Source organism: Vigna unguiculata, chromosome 4, assembly GCF_037176805.1.
Source record: "Vigna unguiculata cultivar grain cowpea cultivar isolate G323 ecotype 2 chromosome 4, ASM3717680v1, whole genome shotgun sequence".
NCBI classification, from domain to species: Eukaryota; Viridiplantae; Streptophyta; class Magnoliopsida; order Fabales; family Fabaceae; genus Vigna; species Vigna unguiculata.
Window position 1 is genome coordinate 2,587,918 of NC_140795.1, and position 21,751 is coordinate 2,609,668.

At 29.5% G+C, this 21,751-nt stretch overlaps 2 protein-coding genes across 3 annotated transcripts; both read right to left on the minus strand.

Annotated features, from left to right (window-relative positions):
• Window positions 1-7,274: 7,274 nt before the first annotated feature.
• PAPS1 (poly(A) polymerase 1) lies at window positions 7,275-13,377 on the minus strand. 2 transcript variants are annotated; one of them, XM_028068425.2, is made up of 13 exons: window positions 13,227-13,377; window positions 12,472-13,112; window positions 12,305-12,382; window positions 12,060-12,167; window positions 11,577-11,639; window positions 11,328-11,489; window positions 10,582-10,695; window positions 10,422-10,484; window positions 9,971-10,300; window positions 9,243-9,407; window positions 8,202-9,131; window positions 7,619-7,689; window positions 7,275-7,502 (listed from the first exon to the last, which is right to left on the minus strand). In XM_028068425.2, exons 2-13 carry the CDS (start codon window positions 12,589-12,591, stop codon window positions 7,457-7,459), a joined length of 2,250 nt encoding a protein of 749 aa, XP_027924226.1. In that variant the 5' UTR covers window positions 12,592-13,112; window positions 13,227-13,377; the 3' UTR covers window positions 7,275-7,456. The 2 variants fall into 2 exon arrangements, with proteins under 2 accessions (XP_027924226.1, XP_085528761.1); XM_085672635.1 differs by having other exon boundaries at window positions 13,201-13,319.
• A 4,525-nt stretch (window positions 13,378-17,902) lies between these two features.
• On the minus strand, window positions 17,903-20,039 carry LOC114182690 (NDR1/HIN1-like protein 13). Its single transcript, XM_028069605.2, has 3 exons — window positions 19,492-20,039; window positions 18,614-18,799; window positions 17,903-18,522 (listed from the first exon to the last, which is right to left on the minus strand). Exons 1-3 carry the CDS (start codon window positions 19,912-19,914, stop codon window positions 18,238-18,240), a joined length of 894 nt encoding a protein of 297 aa, XP_027925406.1. The 5' UTR covers window positions 19,915-20,039; the 3' UTR covers window positions 17,903-18,237.
• Between the last annotated feature and the right edge of the window lie 1,712 nt (window positions 20,040-21,751).

Here is a 21,751-nt window from a genome sequence, read left to right on the forward strand (position 1 = left end):
TTAATTAGGATCATTAATAAAAAAAATTGTTCCAACATGCCATCTTTTATTAATTTCACTGTATGACAAAGCATCCTAAGCCATATTAGCCGATTGAGTTTCGATACGCTATTTTATTCTCATGCTGTCGATCGGGTTAAACCTAAAATAATAACGTTAATAATAATCATCATTATCATTATCATAAAATAGTTTTATTATATTCATTATTTATGAAATTCTATATCTGGTAAGTGTCTTACAGAGTTATGAGTAATAGATTTATGTTGGACAAAATATCTAATGTAAATTTACGCTACAGCGGATTTGATGAGAATTAACGTTAAGGTTTTATATCATTTTTTGAAAAATGATCAGTTTTGGGACTTAAATCAAAATTTAAAATTAAAAAATATATATATCAATGTTCATTTACAAATAATAAACTATAGTGTTTGAAAATCATAGTTGGAATGATACAACAAAATTTTGAGATATAAGAAATATTTTGCATTTTCGTGATTAATATCTTTGAAAACAATCACAATCCAATTTCAATAATAAAGTAGAAACATAATCGGATACTTCAGTGACACATTTAGACCCACAAAATGTCATTGCAATTGAAAAAAAAAAAAAAAAAGTCCACCACCACGAAATACTTGCAACTATTAGAAATTTAAGTGTGAGTTTAAGTTTTATATTGGTTAGAGAAGAGAAAGTATAACACTATATAAAGATAATGACTCATACATTCATTGTCTTAATGTTTTGGGTTGAGAATGATATCAATACCTTACTTATTTATGAGACTATATGTTAATTTGACCTAATGTCAAATTTTACGTATTTTACATTGAATCTCTTGTCAGATTTTATTAGTGGAAAGATTTGAACTCATAACCTCTTTCATCCTCCGTTCTAAATCCCACCCAACCAACTTAAATAATTATTATTGTCTAATCCATTTCTTTGGAGAAGGTTTTTTTTTTTATCAGCAACAAAAATTAAATAAATATAATAGGACATTTGGGATGTCCTAATCCTTTTACAAGTTACAAAAACATTACAGATTGTTTACTATTATGTTGTAACTCCATAATACTCCCGACACTAAAACAATAATAAAGTAACTAATTTACATTGACATGAGCACTATAACTAATACCACTGTGATGATGTTCAAAATACTTTTCAGTAATCCACCCCACATTTATATTTAAAGAGCTCATACATGTAATGACTCCAAAGAATAATCTTCAACCTTCATATTCTTTACATATTGTTCCTACTTTTATACCTATAGGACATGTTAAGGCAGTCAAACCTTATTGCAAAGGTCCCTTAACAGCTTTTCATTTAAGCTTATTGCAAACGTCCCTTTGGAGAAGTAATAAAACGGTGGAAGGAAGTTTTGTTTTGTTTTTTTAAATCATTAACTTGTAAGATAATTACACTAATGTTTACCAAATATAAAGAAAATATGAGAGGAGATAAAAATGAAATTAGGTTCCGATGTGGGTGAACTCAACAAATATTTCATTCCTTTAATACCGATATTCCCAAAAATTAATTTGAGTGGGATCCATGTTTATTCAAGCAAAACGAACATTTTGATAAAGATGGAATCCCTGTCTAATCTGTGATGAGCATATCAAATATTAAGGGAGATATCTTTTTCAAATTAAATAAATGTTGGATGGAAGTTAGATAACTATTAAACAAAATACGTACAAATAAACACTATTAGTTGGTGCCTATTCCCTCAAATGATTGAAGCAAATTAGTTTTACTAGTCAAGGTACATCATGTCTCAATCATTTTATTCTGATATCACATAATAATGCAAAATAAATGACTAGTAAAAGAATAAAACACAATGTGTTTAGATTTACAACGGTTGATATCAAACACGTGGAAAATTATATACTAATACTAATACATATAAAAACTGAAAAATTGCTAAACGATTTCCTATTTTTTAATGTTTAAATGAATTTTCACAAGCCACCTTTATCACATTAATTATTTTTTTTACATTTATTTTGTATCTTGTATTTGATATTTTTGAATAGAAACTTTTTCTCGTGTGTTGTGTTGCTATAATACATGGGAACTATTAGTTATCTCATGTTTTGTATAATTTGTGCATGAATTATGTAGTAAGCGATAAAGACACCCGTAATTCCAATGTAATTAATGGGAAGACATAGTCGCACGTGGCTTGTCTCAAGTATTAATATTAATTACGTGTGTGTGATTTGGACAATAAAATTTCACTTAATACTAATATTAATTAGTTTAAGAGAAACATCTAATAATAAAAAATATTTATATATAATCACTTACTTTGTCATTAAAGACTTCTTCTTTTTCTTTTATTTTTAAAACTTTCTATGCTGCCAACACATACGGGAATGTTTTAAAATACTTAAGAATATTAATATAATGTAAAAGAGTGCTGATATAATATTTTTAAATAAGTAAAGAATATGAAAATGAAAAATAAAAAATAATATGTATTGATAATTTAAATGTAGATATAAGTTTTACATCAAATAAACATAAAAAAGTGAATCATATCATATAATGTAAAATACTTATAAATCTATTATCTTAAAATTTTAAATTAAAATTAATTTTCATCTCTATTGAAGTCAAGTCTATCGTGTCTTGTCGATAAATTCATCCCTTTAAACCTATCTATATGCAATTTCACAAAAGATTAAGAATAGTTAATATAGTTTATTAATTTTGTGATATAATATTTTACATATTGCATTTGTTTTTTTTTTTATTATTTTGTGGCTTTGTGGTGATGAATGAAGATGCATAGCAATTATAACGTTGTTGTCTTTATTATGTGGCAAAGGATGATTTGATTATACATTTAATAGAATTTGTACCTTTGGGCTGAGAATTGGAGTGGCTGGGTGGCTAGCATGGCATAGGTGGCCCATTATCATGTGCAGGTGTCTGTTTTCTGCAACTTCATCTTCATCCATCAAGTAGACAACCTTTTCAGATATCATTCTTCTCATCATCTTTGTCTTTTATATCACACTGTTCATCTTAAAACTCCTAATTTTTCATTTTTATATCGAATAGAAATAAAAAAACTGAGATATATATTTTGAATTAATAATTATTTTATTCTTTGAAATAATTGATTAATTTATTTTTTATGAATTTATAAAATAAAAGTATTTTATTACAAAAAATAGTAATTAAGCAACTTTGTTGTTTAAATATAAAACGGTTTTCTCTTTAATTGTAAAATAATATATATTAATTACTTGTTACTTCTTTTACTTTGCAATAGGAAAAAAAAAATCGAGAATACTTAAAGATTCTTTGGAGAAACAATTTGAACAACATGTTGGAGAAAAACGAAAAGCTTGTAAGGAATTTTTTTTTATCCATCTTCCATCTTAAGTGATAGGATTCAATTTGAATATGATTCATGTAGAAAAAAAAAAAAACTTTGCTATTTTTTATCTCTAATGTATAACTCTCTTATACTGTTCATTACATTTCTTGATTCATCTTAATAATGCTTCTTAAAGTTTGTTGTGAAGTAATTTTAGAAATTTTATTTGAAGACAAATTTGTTTTGTTTTAAAATTCTTTTAATATATATGAGGACTATATATTGTTAATATATATTTCTCGTATAATTTTTTTATTTATTAAAATAGTGGGAGAATAAGTCTAACAGACAGACAAGGAATTTTGCGTGGAAAATATTAAGGGATGAGAGTTAACCTCATCTTAAAATTAAGATCACCAATGGTGGAATCTTCTCGTACACCTAAGTACGTTGAGATAAAAAATTATATAATAATCAATATAACAATTTATACCAAAAGTAATATAAAAGTAACTTATTAAATTTTCTCTGATTAGCCCATAAAAAGTTACAAAATTGTATATAAATGTACCATACATATATTAATAAACTATAATGATAATTGATATATAGGCATAGATTATACAAAAGAAATGCATGTTACGTGGGGATGATAAGAGGTGGATGGAGACTAGTTTTATTATCCCATATTTACTTTTAAAAAATAATTCATCATCATTTTTATTTTCATATTCAAATTTAATTATATTAAATTTTTTTCTCATCTTCATTTTTGTTGGCTTACTGTTTCAATATTAATTAATTAACTTTTATAAAATAAAAATATTATGGTAAAAAAATATAACATTATCAAATATTTAATATTAAAATCAGGATTATTTCTTCATGATCAAATATTCAAAAAGAATCTATAATTGTATACATTTCAAATTAGAAAATCAAATAAAATTTTATGAAAATCAAAATATTTATTAAATTTTCAAATGTTAATGAAACCTAATTGATAAAATTTAAAAATAATTTTGTAAAATATAAAAGAAAAAAATATTTAAATTAAAAACTATTTTAAATGTCTGTTTACTTCAATTTTGTAAATTCTAATAAAATTTCTATTTTTATACATTAATAAAAGTTATAATACATCACTTGATCAAAATCACACAAAGAATAAAGATTAAACTAATAATAATATAATTTTAAATAGTTCATTTTTTGAACTTCAATATATGTTAGATGGTGATAAAAATATTCATAGAAATTATATTATAGTAAATAAAATTTATTTATACAATTATAATGATAAAATTACACGTATGATAATGAGTTAAAAAATAAAAATAATTATATCAAAATAGTATCGTACATGATAAAAATAAACAACAAATAAGAATATTAAAGAAAATGATCAAATGTTTGTCTTAAAAACAATTTGGGAGACTATTGAATAAAATCGCACAAAGAAAAATAATTGTATAGTTAAGAGTATGATAAGATAAAAAATATCTTAGAGATTAATAAAACTTTTTAAATATAAACCTAATCAATGGTTGAAAAATAAAAAAAATTGTTTGAACGAAACATTCTTTAAATGAAACAAAAATTAATAATAATAGAATAAAAAAGATAATTTTTTTGTATTACCTAATAAATAAAATATTTATGCTATTAAATACTTAAATTAAAAATATTAAACATTTTCATATAAAATAAATATACGATAAATAAAAATGTTTAAATATAAACGATAAAAGATATTTAATTAACACGTAATTCTGAATATACACATCACATCTTTATATACAACTGAAAAGTATTTTCCATAATCAATACAATAATTTGCCGTCCAAACGAAACGATTTAGTAAAATATCCGTATGGACGAGTTTGTTCCTCACCCCTACTTTTATGTTTCAACTAAACTATTCGATTAAAACGCTATAATAATTAAGGAAAGATTCAAATGGCAATGATTTGGGTTTATTAGTGAGAAACTGTGAGAGAATATTATATTAAATTGTAACAAAATGGAACAGTGACAGAAAGATTCCATGGTTGTAGCAGGTATTGATTAATTAGCCTCAAAACAAGCTTTGAAAAATGGGTGCAATTTTCTGGTTTGGAAGATTCGAGTCATCCATATATGAACTAGTAGACATTATAAATGTAGCCATATTCTAGGGCAAACAAAATCTTTGCACATTCATTGATTTTGGATCAAATTTTAGAAACAAAAATCTAAAATTACCATGAGAAGAAAAGTGTTTAAGATGATAGAAATAAGATTAATTTATAATATAAATTAAAATATAATTTATTAATATTCTCAGTCAGACTCTCGATCAGACCGTTCAAGGATAGGTGGTCAAAGACCGTCCACTAAAAATGGATAATTCTGTGAGTTGTAAATGTAACAAAATCATTTCAAAAAAATTGACACATCAATAATTCACGAGATTATTCGTCTATAACAGAAGATTGATATAAGTAATATAACTTTAATTTAAATTAAAAAATAATAATTAAGTACGATTAAAGTGATGTTTGATCTGTATATTATTTTTCTTTTACAGAAGTTGTGTAAAGTCAATATATATATGATTTTGTTTTGATAAATTTGAGATTGTATTATGCATACACAACTTTTAATAAAATTGTGTTACATAAACATGAGTTATCTATATACGTAAAATTTGATAATTTTAGGAAAAGAATACATTAAAATGATGGAAAAACTGAGTTTGTAATACATAAGTTAAGGTATTAAGAAATGAAAAGTGTATATATGACACAAATTAAGGTATTAGGAAAGGTTTTGATGGATAATGATGTTTGGAAGAGAATTGGCATATAAAGAGTTAATTTTGACAAGAGCCATGGAAATTGGCAATGGTACAGGATTCGAGTGGTTTAAGATCTGACAATGGTCAATCAAACAAAAGTGTAAAGGCTTTTGCCCATTCTCCAATCAAATTATTACCTCCTTCAATCATTTGACCTATATATATCTATTATTCTTCATATGGAAATCTTCTCCGATCAATATTTATATGCTCTTTTAATATACAACCCTTGCTTGGGTGGGATGGGAGCAAAAATTCTATCACAACATTATCAACTTATTCTATAAATATTTCTTTTATTATCAATACATTCTGAGAAACAATTAAAAAGTAAGAATAAAGATTAACCTCTTATACCATTCTTCGAATATTATTATTATTATTATTATTATTATTATTATTAATGTGACAAGAGTTTAAATTATTTCAATAATGTATTATTCTTTAGTGATTAATTTTTCTAAACTAAGACACTACTAATGTATCAATTTGATAATGAGTTGAATCCAGTTACAAAATTTTTTATTCACCAAAAATTATATTAGGTTATAAATTGATCTATTTTGAATTTGAACAGTGAATCAACTTATGTTAACCCACTTTTACACTCCTATTTAGAGATGACAAAACATATCAATTTGCACAAACTAAAATATCAAGTGCTTACTTTACCAAATGAATAAAATTTAATAATATATTGAAATAAATTAAAGTCTAAAGTATTTATTTGTCGGCAAAATAATGTATTTAAACATAAATAATGAAATTCATAAAATGTTAGTCAAACTGCAAATGGTATTTTTCCAAAATAGTGTGCAAGGTAAAAGATAATAGTTGCTCACATTTATATGCTATAATATAAGAATTAAACTTTTCCTAATTCACTGACAAAATTACTAAATAGGATAAATTTTTTATCTTTTTATAAAAATTACAAGAATAAAGTAATAAAATTTTAAATTTTTTTCCAAAAATAAGTTGTTTATCAAAGTTTGTGAAAAAAAAAATTGTCAGTATATTTTCCTTCTAACAATCATATCAATGAAAAAACAATCATGCCAACATATATAACTGGTCAAACACATATAACTGGTCAAAATCTTTTTTATTTTGCCGGTGCAACATATTCTCATGTACATATCAATGAAAATTGATGGTTTTCTAGCTCGGGTTTATTTACTGCATCATAGTTATTACATAAATAAACGATGAACTAGAAATGTCAATTTTACATAAATCAGATAGCTGCAGATTAAGTTTTGAAGTGTCTAAGAACTCTTGTCAGCAGCTTTTACCAAGGAAGTGAAGTTCAACCTGAAAATAATCATTCAACATGAACAAAGAGAATTAAACACCAAAAGAAAATAAGTTTAAAGTAAAAGTAGGAATATGAAAACCATGACAAGTACAGTGTTAATAATGGAATATACCTGATAAGAGGCTTCTTCACCGGTGCAGGTGCAGGAGGCACAGTTAACAATGGTGCTGTTAGCTCAGCAGACTTTTGGGAAAAGGAAGAGAAAAATAGAATTGTAAGAACCAAATGCTACTGCATGGTAAAATAACTTTGATATTTTCATAAACATGCTATGCTACTGTAATGACTCATCTAAATTCAGAAAAGAACCTATCAGATTCATGTGGCATATATCATATAATCTACATTGACTCCAAATAACCTCATCAAACATTTGTATATACTCGTACTACATAACATTGAAAAAAATGCAAGCAAATTCGCTCTACAACCTAGTCATATAAAAGTACAATAACCAACAGCAGGAACCAGACATAGTGCATGCAGCTGTACTGTAGAAGGCGGAATAGCAAACAAGTCTAAAAAATTTGCAGTTACTATGCAGATTGGACTGAGGTTTGTGCAACTTCAGTACAGGAAATGGCAAGCAAATTAGGGAAGTCTGGCATTTACTATTTACAAATGCTATATATTCTATTGAAAAATTTAGTATTTTTTTTTTCTTTTCCGAATTTAAGGTATAAAAAGAGGCCAACCTCAAGCTCCTCCACGCCCTCATTGGAGCATAAACTAGAAGAACAAGTAGTTTCCATATAAACAACTGGCTCTTCTGTCACTGCAGGCTTTAAGACTAAAGATTCAGAAATGTTTTTCATGCTCCCAGTAGTATCTTTGACTTGATTTCCATACTGAGTGTCATCTTCAAGTTCTTCAGGTTCTTCTGGAAAGGCTTGATGTGCATCATATGGTCCGGACATAATCTTTTCAATGGCTAGTTTTTCTTCTTCTTTAGAACTAGATATATCAGTAGCAGCAATCATAGGGTTCACTTGTTGGTTGCTTGCCACAGATCCATTGGTCACACTATCCCCAGGAGGAATCTCCCCTTGAGATCTCAGACAAAGTTTCTTGCTCTTTTGTCCGTCAATACTATTGACTTCTGATTCATCCCATTTAATAGGAGTCATATCTTCATTAACTTCCCTGCTAGGGGGAGGTAAAGATACAGGGGACTTGGAATTCTTTGAACTATTATCCATGTCGTCCTCTGATCTCCTTCTCTTTTTCACATCATCTGCTCCAACAGCAACTCCTTTACCTCCTTGAGATTTTTCGGCTTGACCGTGACCAGAAGCCCTTAGTTTTGAACTTTGTTTATTTTCAGCAGATACTTTTGATGGGCCTGAAGGCCGGACACCACCGGGGAATATGTAGGCAGGTATGTTACGGCGTTTCACATGGGACACATGAATATCCATACCAGGTTTCCATAGTGTGTAAGCATTGACAGAATGCTTGAATTCTTCAACAGTTAGCCTTATATCAAATTGTTCACCTTCATTCACTGGAACTCCTTGCTTACGCTGCAGACCCATGAAGTAACAGTGATGAAAAGATCTAGACTTGTCTGAGAATTCACCAGGATGTGGATGACATTGAAGCATGCCATAAGTGTGCCTCTCAATCTAGAAGTTTTAAGAACAGCCAAATTAGTTGTATATGATTTGGAAACAGAGTATACACAGTTGTATGCAACCCCTTTGAGTAGAAGGCAATGTTACTTAACAGTGTCATACCTTCAATGTTAATTGGCGGAGACGAGACTCAACCCAGCCTTTCCATTGTCTAAGGTCATCTGCATTCTCTGCAGTTATGTCTATCTGTAGATAATTCTTGTAAGATTCAAAAAAGGGATAAGGCTCAAAAAGAGTATTCCAATTGGCCTTGCTAGCCTCCATAGCCTACAATTACCACAAACATGAAACTTATGAGATCCACCAAAAATTTATATTTAACAAAAATCAAAGCCAAAACGTATTGATTCCCACAAGATATTGTTTCTTCCCGAGTTACGATATTCATTACATTTAAGAAAATTTCCACCAACCAACCAATTTCCAATCCTTATCCCATCTAACATGGATCGATAACCACTCCTTTTGTTAAAACTTGAATACTGGTAAAGAAATATAAACATATTCATTACCTATAAATCAAAAGCATAGGCAAACTTCCTAAACAAGTTAATTTACCTTAGATATCTAGCATAATTTCAGTATAACTGCCCCACTGCCAAATCATCTGATCATGGAAAATCTAACATGAAGACCCTAAATGTCAAACCATGTTGAGGCAATGGTGAAGTCCCCCTTACAGTTAATGGGATGAACCGGGTGAAAAACAATTTTGTACAAAATTTATTTCAATTTCCAAACTTTATGTTTCTATACATTGAACTAGACTGCTTGGTTAAGATTTTTCCAGAATTTTCGAAGAAAACATTCTTAAAATCATGAAACCATACCTCACATATTTCACTTCCCCTCTGAAACTCATCTGACATAACACGCAATGTACTTGATGTCACATTGTAAGTAGAATTCATGCAAGGATAAGCAGGAGTAATTATAGGCATTAGATGATATCTATCCTTGGGATTTCTTCTAGGATCCCAAACTGGTAGTCCAAGAGATCCTTCTTCAATAGCACAAAGCATGACTGGATTTGGCCATCGCCATTGAGTATACACACGAAAGAATCGTGAAACTAACATATTAGGCAGTGCATTAGGATATAACTGGCATATTCGAGCAACAAGCAATGCCAGATTTATACCACCAAGAAAACCAGCAACCTGCCCAGGAAATAGCAAAAGGATGAATAGGAAAATCAGCAGAGTGTGTCAAAAACATAGTGAAAAAATGTAGAACAGCAAACAAGCCATCCTGTGTAATAAATAATAAATAATGTTATACATTTGAATAAACACCACGACGCTTTGCCCAAAACCTCATGCATCTCAATGTTGTGCGAAAGGTCTGCTTTCAGAAACAGAATACAATCAGTATGATAATAATGCCACAGAAAAGCTGAACACAGAGAAATCTATGGAAGTACAAACTTCATATCCACCACCTGAATATTTGGAACCAATCGCAGGACCTGATCAGTTACTCTGCAACCATTAAGACTAAGAACAGTTTGTTCATCAACATTTTGTAATATTGATTCCTGTGATATATCCAAGTCCTGCACAAAAAAAAAAATCCATTGTTATTAAATGGTAAACAAAAGGCAAGATACAATTTACACTTAAAGATTCATAAAGCCTAAACAAAACACGTATGGGGGAAAGGAGATGTATCCACATCTGTAGAAGTTTAATTTTCAAAGGAACTAAGGAGCATTTGGTTTTAGAAAAAAATAAAATCATTTTCTATTTCCTGTTTTTAAAAGTCTGCATAGGACATTGTGAAAAAAGAAAATAAAAAATTGTTTTCACTATTTCCTCAAACTTTTGAAAATAGGAAACAAAGTGAAAACAGGGTAGCATTTTTATTTCAGTAAGTAAACAGCCCTTAAGGGTCTGATACACCTAAATGTTCTATTATTGAGCTAAAAAATAAGTTGCTTCTCTAATAGCAATCACTGGTGAAATATCTGCTATGATCCAGTAACGGTTCAGGGAGAAAAAGAGGATACTATCAAAATGTCATTTAAAACACCGGGCATCTCTCATATTTTGTGATCTTCTTCAATACAGAATGCTTTCAAATTGTCTAAAATTCTGGGAAGGAGATATGGAGAGAAAACATATACAGGAACAACAATTGTACCTAAAAAAATGTTATTTGTTTTTGCATAAAATATAAATCACTTACTTCAGGAATAACCCACAAAGCTAGTCTTGCATACAAGAGATCAACTGAAACACCATTAAACTTGAATTTCATCACAGGGACGTGAGCATCAGGCACAGGGTGCAATTCTGTTACTTCTTGCATCTCAGATAGCATTTTCCCAAGCTCACCAAAGAAATCGTCCTGAGGCCAATTTAAAAACTTTAGCTGATACAAGATATGACCTGGAAAATTTTCATGTACACAATAAAATGGCAAGAATTATCATACATCTCTGGTTGCATGTCTAGGACCCACACAAAGAGTATCTATATCAGCTCCAGGGCCATGCACCTACAGAATTTGGAGAGGAATTTTCAGTAAAACAAATGTCACCAACAAAAAATGTTTCAATATATTGGATTGCATAGCCTTTGATCTCAGTTTTGGTCCTAATTTCATATTGTTTTGTTGTTTCTCTGCCTTACACTCTGCTTCAGGGATGGATTATATTTGCCCCCACAACCTCAGCAAATTTTCTCCTTTTACAACCCAGTACCCATTACCAACGTTTCAGGAACTAGCTGAAAAATATCTCGATGGAACTGTGATGAAGTGCCTGTTTCATGTTCCTTCAATTCACAGTCTCAGATCATTTTTCCAGACAAGCTTTCTCCAGCAGGATGCTTGGATACAATAAAAATGCAACGCAGAAAGAGTAAATTGTGTTTACACACTAATTAAAGAGACAGGAACATAATAATAGCTTCATACCCCTAACCGATAAGAGCCGAAGGTGAAAATCTTGGCATTTGCTTCTTGAACCAGTTGTTCATTGAACCCCTTTCCTCGGCTGATGTTCTTGACCCAAATCTTCACAATCTAATTCATGTCACAACGGCACAATCAAAACAAGAATACTCACAAGGATGTCCACAACATTTCCAAGCATTTTTAATTTTTGGGTGGACAAAAGTTAATGAAACAAAACAGCATTAAACACAAAAACAAAATTCAACCTGGTCCAGCCTGCCAAGAACTTCCTCCCTACCCACAGCCTCCTCCTGACTCTCGTACAATCCAACACCTTGCAAGTACTGAACACCCAGAATCCATATTGAGCATTAAGTCAGTTCAAAAGCTCTAAAGCATACATACATGAATTCAAAATAAGTGCAAACAGAACCTTCTCAAGTTCACGCGTCTTGATCACATCATCCTCAGATGGTCCAGCCAACGAAATAGGCTCAGTTATGCCTAATCTTTGTTGCCCACTATTCTGATCGCTCAATCCAGGGATCCCCATGAACAAACAGGGACAGTTTTTTTTTTCCCTTTCTTTTTTTTTTTTTACTTTTAATAATATCTTTTTTTGTTTCAACGATAGGGAGAGAGAGCAGCTGTGAGAGTTATCAAATATTGATGATATTTTTCAATTTTTTTCCCAATAAAATCAAATAAAACAAGATGATACAACTAGAAGAGGAAAAAATTAAAAAAGAAAAAGAAAAAACACAATAGCAACGCTGTGATAATTGTTGATTGTACACTATTTGGGGGAAATGTTCAAAGCCATGAACTTTTACCACAGAAACACGAAATAATAAAAGGGAAAGCAATTACAAAGCCACCCAAAAGCATTTCATTGCAAACGATAACCTAGACAGAGTACAAAGCTTCTACGGGACTTCAAATTTTGAAACCCTAAAGTACTAAATAAGAACCTAGCAATCGCGAGACCCAGATGAATCAGAACTGAAAAGGCTTCATCTTGATGAATTCTTGAGGGTGCACCACTTCCACCGGAGTCGAATTGAACCTCAAAACCTTCAATTGCAGAATATATATTGAATTATTACATATTTTATCATATAAATTAAAAAAGAATACATTTCAAAAAGATTAAAAAGAAAACCTGTACACAGAGGGAGAAATGCTTACAGATAGAAGGAGAAAGTCTGGATGTGGTTTGGGTAACAGCTTGTTGATGAACCACTTTGGACAATGACGAAGATACACGACAAATAAACCAATTCTACTAAGCCTTGTGATGCTTGTAGTGTTATATATAATATTATACGGTAAAACATTTCCTCTCGAAGAAATATTTTTCCATTTTCCATAAAAAATATTTAATTTAGATTTTCTGTTTTTAAAGATTTTCTAGGGTTCAGTCAAAGAAATAGTATGCTCTCTATCTTTATAATCTTTTTTGATAACTCGATTTTCTAATTTAGAAATACTCTGATTTTAATTTTACAAACATCAACTAAATAAAATTTTATTTTTATAAAAGATTATCTCAACCATTTATAAAAAAAAAAAAAATAGACGTTTCAAAATTTTAAACAAAGTAATAAACGGACCAGAATGACTAAAATTAAACTTTACAACTCAAACATTTTACAGATACGATAACATATTTTACATTATGCAGTATAATTTTACGAAGATAAAAGAAAATAAAAATTTATATATTAAATAATTTCTCTATTACACTAGTATACATTTTTTCCACTTTCAATAATTTAGAAAAAATGGAAAACAAAAAATCATTGGAAGTATAAGTTTTCAAATTTTACTTATTTATATTTATTTTCTTTTTATGCACTTTTTTCATGTTACTTTTTAAATAAATGTGATTATAAATTTTTTTACGTTTAATTATATTTTTATTTTTAATAATATTTAAATATAATTATTTTATTATTTATTTTTTTTATGTATAGAAAATAAAATATTAATAGATATTTTTATTATTTAAATAAAATAAAACTGTACTAATAATAATTAAAATCAGAATTCGTAAATATTTTCTTTAATTATGAACTTTTACTAAATTTAATAATTATTAATTATTCTTAGTAGGTGTCTTTAGAATACTCATTTACAAGATCATTCTTAAAATTACAATTTATCAATGAATATATTTATAATTTTTAAATTGTTTCCTGATTTAAAACGTTTAATTGCATAGAAAAGTTTCGAGTTCGTTAATCAAATATACCTTTATTTCTGTAAAAAATTTATTTTATTTTATTTTATTTATTTTAATTTTATTCACTGATTTAACTATTACTTTATAATTTGAAAAACCGGTCCATCTTATTTATTTCAAGATCAATTTTAATATTTCTTATCAATTTACGAAATATTTAACTATTTTATTAATTTTAATGATATAACATCCCATTTTACTACCTTCAAATTAATAAAATAGAACGTTTAATTATAATATTCAAAATATGTAATCCAATGTATAAAATATATTAATACAACTTTACAAGAGTGACTAACCATTTATTACAACTTCCCAAAATCTTCTACTATCCTAATTGATGGTCCTTCATCCTCAAAATGTGTCTCTAAACATGCAACTTCATCTGCTCCTACCAAATAGGTGAGAATCGTAAAAGAAAAAGACGAACAATACAAAACACAAAAGAGGGTAAGCTAGTGTACAAAAGAATTATTCATACATATATTTAAATCATGTCAAAACCCCATAAACATGGTATAAAACATATCTATGTCTATAATCACACAAGTAGTTGACACTAAACTCAATTATCTAAATGCATGTCTTTGATATACGGGGTGTGCACTTGTGATGGTTGCTAAACTCTGCATAGACTAGCCATAAGGTGTCATCACTCAACCACATACATGATTAATCTCATTCATGCCTAGGGTCCAATACGTCCCAAGACTAGGATCTTCTCTACTCTCATCACATAATCCATTATACTCAACTTGAATATGAATGATTATTAGAGTTCAGTATATCTCTTCCCTAACCATTATCCCATATCAAGGCATATACTAACACCACAACCATTACCACCAGGAAATTCTCCTTGAAATTTCTTCAACATCATAACTTCACATGTTCACACAACATTTCATACCAATCATCATCTTATATACCTACAATAACATTTTCACCTTAAGTTATAATAGTAAAAGTCATAAAGCATGCTTAGCATCAATCACAAAACATTTAAAACAATTAAATAGGAGAAACATGAAAAACAAGGCAATTAACGTTATGCATAAAGTACACAAAAATGGTGCAAAACCATCTCTATAACCACAAGCTTCAAAACAAAAATCCCAAAGTAAATAATTACGTGTCTAGAATCAGTTGTCAAAATTTCAGTTTGATATGACAGTTAATGAAGCTTAAATCTTAATTTTACCAAGAGGACGCAAACTAGAAAAATAGGGTGGCACCCAGTGTTGGAAAAGTGGTGCCCGATGCCCGACCCCCGACCCCTGGCACCAACTGACTTCTAGCGCCTTACGGTCCAAAAGTGGCGCCCGACGATATCAAGTCAATGGCCTAGCAGCCGACACCACAGTAACGGTGCCTGACGGTGTATCAGAAACAACAATTTGGCGGAAAAATGATGTTGTGTAATTGACTATAATTGGGCACCTTTTCTTTGTGTGTTTTTGATTCCAAATAGTATTAATGAACTCAAAGTTCATACCCAATCACTCAAAACCCAAATTCAAACTTTTCTCCAAATCAAGATCAAACACAAATCAAATATCAAATAGTTCAACATACAATTCATCAATTTAACACAAAATATTACAATTAACTACCAAGATGATCAATTCAAAACAAACATAGCTTCCCTTACCTAACAAAGTGACTCCACATACCCAAATAACTCTAATACCACAAAAACATCTCTAATTTCTCATGATGTTTTATCTACACATAGAAATATCACAAGAACGATCATGACATATCATTATGATCATTGATCAACAAAGACTCATATAGAAGATAAAAACCTCACATGCAAGCAAAAAAATCTCACATGCAATAAAACAAAAGGAGACAAAAAAAAGGTTAAAACTTAAATTACGTGAACAAAGAAACTAACCAGTTCAATTTGAAGAGCTTGCCACAATAATCACCCGTATGGTCTCAAATCTTCACTCAGGTGAACAACAAAGGAGGATAATCCTTAGAGAGAAGTTAGAGAACTCTGGAAAAATAATTTATAGAGATATAATGTGTTTTAAAATAATGAATTTTGCTTATACTAATTTTATTTATACTAAAACTTTTTAATATTAAAATAATAATATTAAGTAACTCATACATTTAAAACACAAAATATATAACATTGGATAAAGAGAATTATATTAATTTATTTTTTAAAATTTGAACACCGCTGTATATTAAAGTTTAAGACAAATACAAATTATAATTTATTTCTAAATATAAAAACTACAAACACATTTAACTTTTTTTTTTATGAATATATATATGCACTCATAAAATGAATTAGAAAGGTCATCATTAAGGAGGATGTAGATTCATTAATTCTTAAATTTTTTATTTTAGTTATATTTTTCAAATACACAATAAAAAAATCAGGAATTAATGAATATTAGATGGTGAGCTTCCAATTATTCTATCATAATAAATCAGGGACTTTAATGTGATAACAATAGTCAAATCAACTATTATTTTTTATAATAAATTCTTACTTTTTTTTTCTTTTTATATTTGTAGATTTAATTTAATTAGTAAACAATTCAATCTATGGGCTTGAAAGAGTAAAATATAATAGGTAAAGGTGATTTAGTTTAGGTAGCAAAGAATTGAATCTATGTGCTTGAAAGAGTAAAAAAGAATAGGCAAAGTTGATAAGGAAGAGTAATGAAGAGATTGATGTTTCATAGATTGGGGAGCAAACACAATCTCTCTCTCTTTGTGATCAAGAAGACACATGCATGGACCAACCATCTTTCCAACAAACCTTTCACTTTCACACCAATCTAGGATTCTTCAACCCACTTACATTACATTTTACTTTCTCCTTCTTCTTAAACAGTATAAATTAAAGAAAAAGGTACGTATTTTGCAGTATCTCTAGCTCTAATCAAGAGTAATTACTAATTAATTTTTTTTATATCAAAACCTCAACACTCAAGAGGTTAAAAATGACCACAAAAAAAGAGAAATCTATATGTAGCATAATACAAACTAAATTTAATATATCTTTTATACGAGTTTGTATTGTTTTTCAAATTATTCCAACTTCATTTTGTATAAAGAACACGTTTGTTTACTAAAGAACATTTTGTATAACATTTATAGTAAATCCATTAATTAAAGAAATATTATAACATATAGTTTTATTTAAATTTTATACATTTTATCATAACTATACATAATAACCATAGTAAATTTAATATATTGTATTGTTTAAAATATGGTACCAAAATCACAGATTTTAAAAAAAAAAAGAGACTAAGATAAATAAAAAAGTATAGAAATTGTAATTTTGATTAGAATAAAAAAGTATAAGTAAATTTAATGTTTTAGAAACATAAAATATACTCGATATTTTTTTTTATTGATAAGTATGAAAGTAAGTAACAAAATATTTTGCAAAAAAGGATGTAAAATAATCCTCTTCTTGAATCATGATGAATTGAAAGATCCATTGAACTGATCCTAGTGATGCACTATCCCATGATGACTCCACCATCATAAAACTCACCTAACTCAAAAAAAAAAAAAAACAACTCTCAAAAACCCAAACTTTTATGGCTATAATTACACCATAATTACAAGGACAAAGATGCAATTACAACAATGAGATTGAATGAATTCAAATTACCTGTCACTTTTACAATTAATAGATTAAAATCAGACAAATAATCAACACAAAAAAATAAAAATAAAAAAGTCTTCTTGAAGTGACCAATCACAAATCCACAATGTTACATTTCTCCACCCAACCCAACATCATAAAACATTATGTCTTTGTCTTTCCGCAATTTGAGGCAGCCAAATACTCCCAAAAACGCGTCCTTATCTTAGCTGTATAACCCCCATTTCTTCCCAAACATCAAAAGAATCATTAATAATAGAGTAATGTTCTAACTTTCATTTTTTTTTTCTCTATCACATGTACATGTATCAATCATATGTGCAAGATTTTTTGAGAGAAACCGGAGAAGTGAGCTTTTTGGGATCCAAAGTGATGGAACATTGAATGGTTTTGTAATACTTAGGCTTCACCAATTTCCCAAGCACATAAGCCCTCGATCGTAGCACAAATTTTAGGTTCAATGGCACAGGCACTGTGGGCATACCCGTTGTGCTACTTAGGCTTGCACCACTTCCATACAGAGGGATCTTGTTACCCATCACTGCTACACTCACCAACCTTTGGCTCTTCCTAGATTGATAAAACTTCTTCATCTACAACAACAAAAACCAGCCCAACGTTAGAAAAACAGAAACACCAGACATTCTCTGTGTTGTTGTGGTGTTTGGTTTTCATGAATCTTACATCGCCTGAAGCAATTACGATGTCGGAATAGTAGAGTTCCACGGGTGTGGCTGTGACATGGACCCCGAAAAACGTGCCTGTGTTTCGGTATGTGAATTTCAAAGTGGAATTCATCGTGATCATATCGGTGGTCACACCAGTTGCATCTGAACCAGCTTGTACCCTTAGATCATCAAACTTTATGCTCTGCAAAATGCCCAAAAAATAGAAATAGACCCACTTCAGATCTCATCATAATAACATCAAATTAATCAACACCTACTTCACTTTTCACTCCAAAAATGACATATCGAACTAGAACTTGGCCCACTCTCGATTTCGCTTTAAACACGCGAAATTGATCGACACACAGTTCGTGTTTCATTCTAAGACTGAAAAATTGACCAATGCCCACTTCAGATTTCGTCCCGAACTTCAAAACTGATCATGAACAAGCTCGTATAAATCATTATAAAATAAATAAAAATTACTACGTACCAAGATCCAGTTCATGTTTCATTGTAGAATTAAAAGATTTCAGTCTAAAAACACGAAATCGATCAAGACCCACTTCATGTTTCATTCCAAAATTCAAAATATTATCCAGACCCAGTTAAGATTTTGTTCGAAAATTCAAAAACTGGGAAGACCCAGTTCATATTTCATCCTAAAAAACGCGAAATTGACCAGGACCCTCTTCATATTTCGTATTGAAATTGCAAAACCATTAAGCCCCTGTTCATATTCCACTGTAAAAATGAAAACTTGACCACGACCCATCTCAGACTCCATGCTGAAAACTCAAACCCAATCAAGACCCACCTCACCATCCACACTGAGACGCTCAAGCCAAGGATCAAAACCAAAAACACAGAAGCAAAAACAGAACGGAAATAGACCTTGACGGAGATCTTGGGCTTCATGGGTCTACTAGCGCCCCAGAGGATGAGCGAGAAGAGGGAGAAGAGAAGCAGGAACCCAACAACAAAGGCGAGAAAGTAGCAGCGACGAGGGAGCCCATTGCGGTGATCATCACCTTGGAGAAGGCCTTCCTCTTCAATGACATCGATTTGCTTCCAGGGCTTGAGACTGTGGCTGTGATCCTTCTTGGAGAAGCGCGTGGAGGAGGAGTGGCGCGAGTGGGGAGGGGAGGCAACGGGGCTTAGAACAGGGGTGGAATGAAACGACGTCGTGGCGGTCTTCTCGCCGTCGTGGGAGTCCCGGGACGGACTCTGGACGTAGTAGAGAGGGCGGCGAGGAGGGGAGCGCGTGGGGGAGGACGCGGCGAGGCTTGTTACCTCGGAGTCTGTTTTCGCGTGCATCTTCTTTCTATGTGAGTTCTGTGTTTTTCTATGTTCTTTTGTTGTTGCTGTTAGAGAATGAAAAAAAAAAATGAAGTGTTGTGTATGTTTGTTATGTGTATTGAGTTTTGGTTATTGACCCACTGCACATGTGTGTGAATGGACTCAGATGATGAAGATTCTTCTTCTTCTTGGAAGGTCTCTTTTATTACTATTTTCTTTACAAATAAAATACCCAGATTAATCAATTATTAAAAGTTATAAAAATAATTAGAACAGAATAAAATTTTCAGCATTACAATAAAAAAGACTAATTTTTTTAAAAGAATACTGCTAAATACATCTTTCATCTTAAAACCACATTCTTTTAACTCTTTCTAAAGATGTTTGTTACAGTATTTCTATACATAAATAAGAATAATTAGTTTATAACTACTGAAAAAAGACAGATGAGTTTCTAAACAGTAAGGAGCAATTTTGAGATACCAATTAAAAAATGTAAAAAAACCAAATTGCATAAAAGTATACTTTGTATAACTTTCTCAATACACTCATGTATGGTTTTCAGTGAAAAAACAAGTTCTTTTTAATTGTTTATTAGGTATCTTAGGTCAAGATTTTTTAATATCATTTACTAAAAATTTAACATAAATATCATAACCAATTAAACAAACATTTTTCTAAAATTCTACCTAATTTCAGAGACAATTTACTATTTTTTTTTTTTTTTGAAAGTAATGATTTGGACAGTGGAAGGAAGAATCTTAACAACTGGAGATTTGAAGTGTTGAGTGTGACAATTTGTATATTTCTAAAGTACAGCGATATGCAACCATCGACTCTTTCTTCTCTCATCATCAACTCAATTTTTTTAAGTTTTATTATTCATTTCATCTTTATTTGTTTAACACTGTATTTTTTATTTTTAGGAATTATATTATATCATATTGTTTGAAATAAAAAATAATTGCTAAAAATTAAAATTATCAATAGAAAGTCCTTGAATAGAATATACATACAAATTATAGTTTTAGATAATTTTCAAAGTACTAAAAAACTATGTTAAACACTTAACGTTAGTCATTTGTTTTAAGAAAATGTCATAATACTGCATTAATAGCAAAGTCAACTCAACATTAGTTTTTAGTTTTAAGATTAAAAAGAACAATGATGGTTTATAAAGTTTTTCTTTTTCTTTTTACCAAGTCATGTATAATATTTCCACCAACACCCACGTTATTGTACTTTATAATATGAGGGGTAGTAAAAAAAACATGTGAGAGAATTATTATTAAAAGATAGCAGGGTGAATGTTGGTGTTAAAGAACATTATGCTTTATTAAATGAGAAAAAAAACAAGTTAAATATAATAATAAATTAATTAAAGGGGAGCACATGGAAAGAATAAAAAATGGAAATAGTTTAATAGTGGAAGAAGACTACAATAATGAACCGACACTGAGTTGCACATGTCGAAATATTTCAAGAATATTAATTAAAAGAAATGAAAAACAAATGTTATCAAATATCAATAATATATTTTTGGTATAGTAATTTTTCGTCTCTATATTTGTTGATTTTTAAATTTAATCTTGATTTTATTAAAAATTAATGAATTTAGTTTCTTCTGCTAACGTTCAGAGTGGGATCATATAACGGTAAAATTAATTGGGGTACAACGTTAAGAGAGTGATTAATTGTGTTGTGATTTAACGGTTTTATATTGACTAAAATTGGAAAAAAAGAAAAGAAAAATAAGATGAAACTATTAAACATATGAATATGTTTTGTTTAAGAGATGTGAATAGTATTATTTTGGAGGTTGAAATGTGTTCATAATTGAATTTATTTTTTTTAT

What these genes read in the sequence shown, in the direction of transcription:
- PAPS1 (XM_028068425.2), bottom strand. Translation starts at nt 12,591, where the DNA reads ATGGGGATCCCTGGATTGAGCGATCAGAATAGTGGGCAACAAAGATTA. An exon ending in TTCTTGGCAGGCTGGACCAG is followed by an intron (nt 12,168 to 12,304) that starts GTTGAATTTTGT and finishes GACATGAATTAG; the next exon opens with ATTGTGAAGATTTGGGTCAA. An exon ending in TCCGCCAATTAACATTGAAG is followed by an intron (nt 9,132 to 9,242) that starts GTATGACACTGT and finishes TAAAACTTCTAG; the next exon opens with ATTGAGAGGCACACTTATGG.
- LOC114182690 (XM_028069605.2), bottom strand. Translation starts at nt 19,914, where the DNA reads ATGCACGCGAAAACAGACTCCGAGGTAACAAGCCTCGCCGCGTCCTCC. An exon ending in AGCCCAAGATCTCCGTCAAG is followed by an intron (nt 18,800 to 19,491) that starts GTCTATTTCCGT and finishes GGCATTTTGCAG; the next exon opens with AGCATAAAGTTTGATGATCT. An exon ending in TCGTAATTGCTTCAGGCGAT is followed by an intron (nt 18,523 to 18,613) that starts GTAAGATTCATG and finishes TTGTTGTTGTAG; the next exon opens with ATGAAGAAGTTTTATCAATC.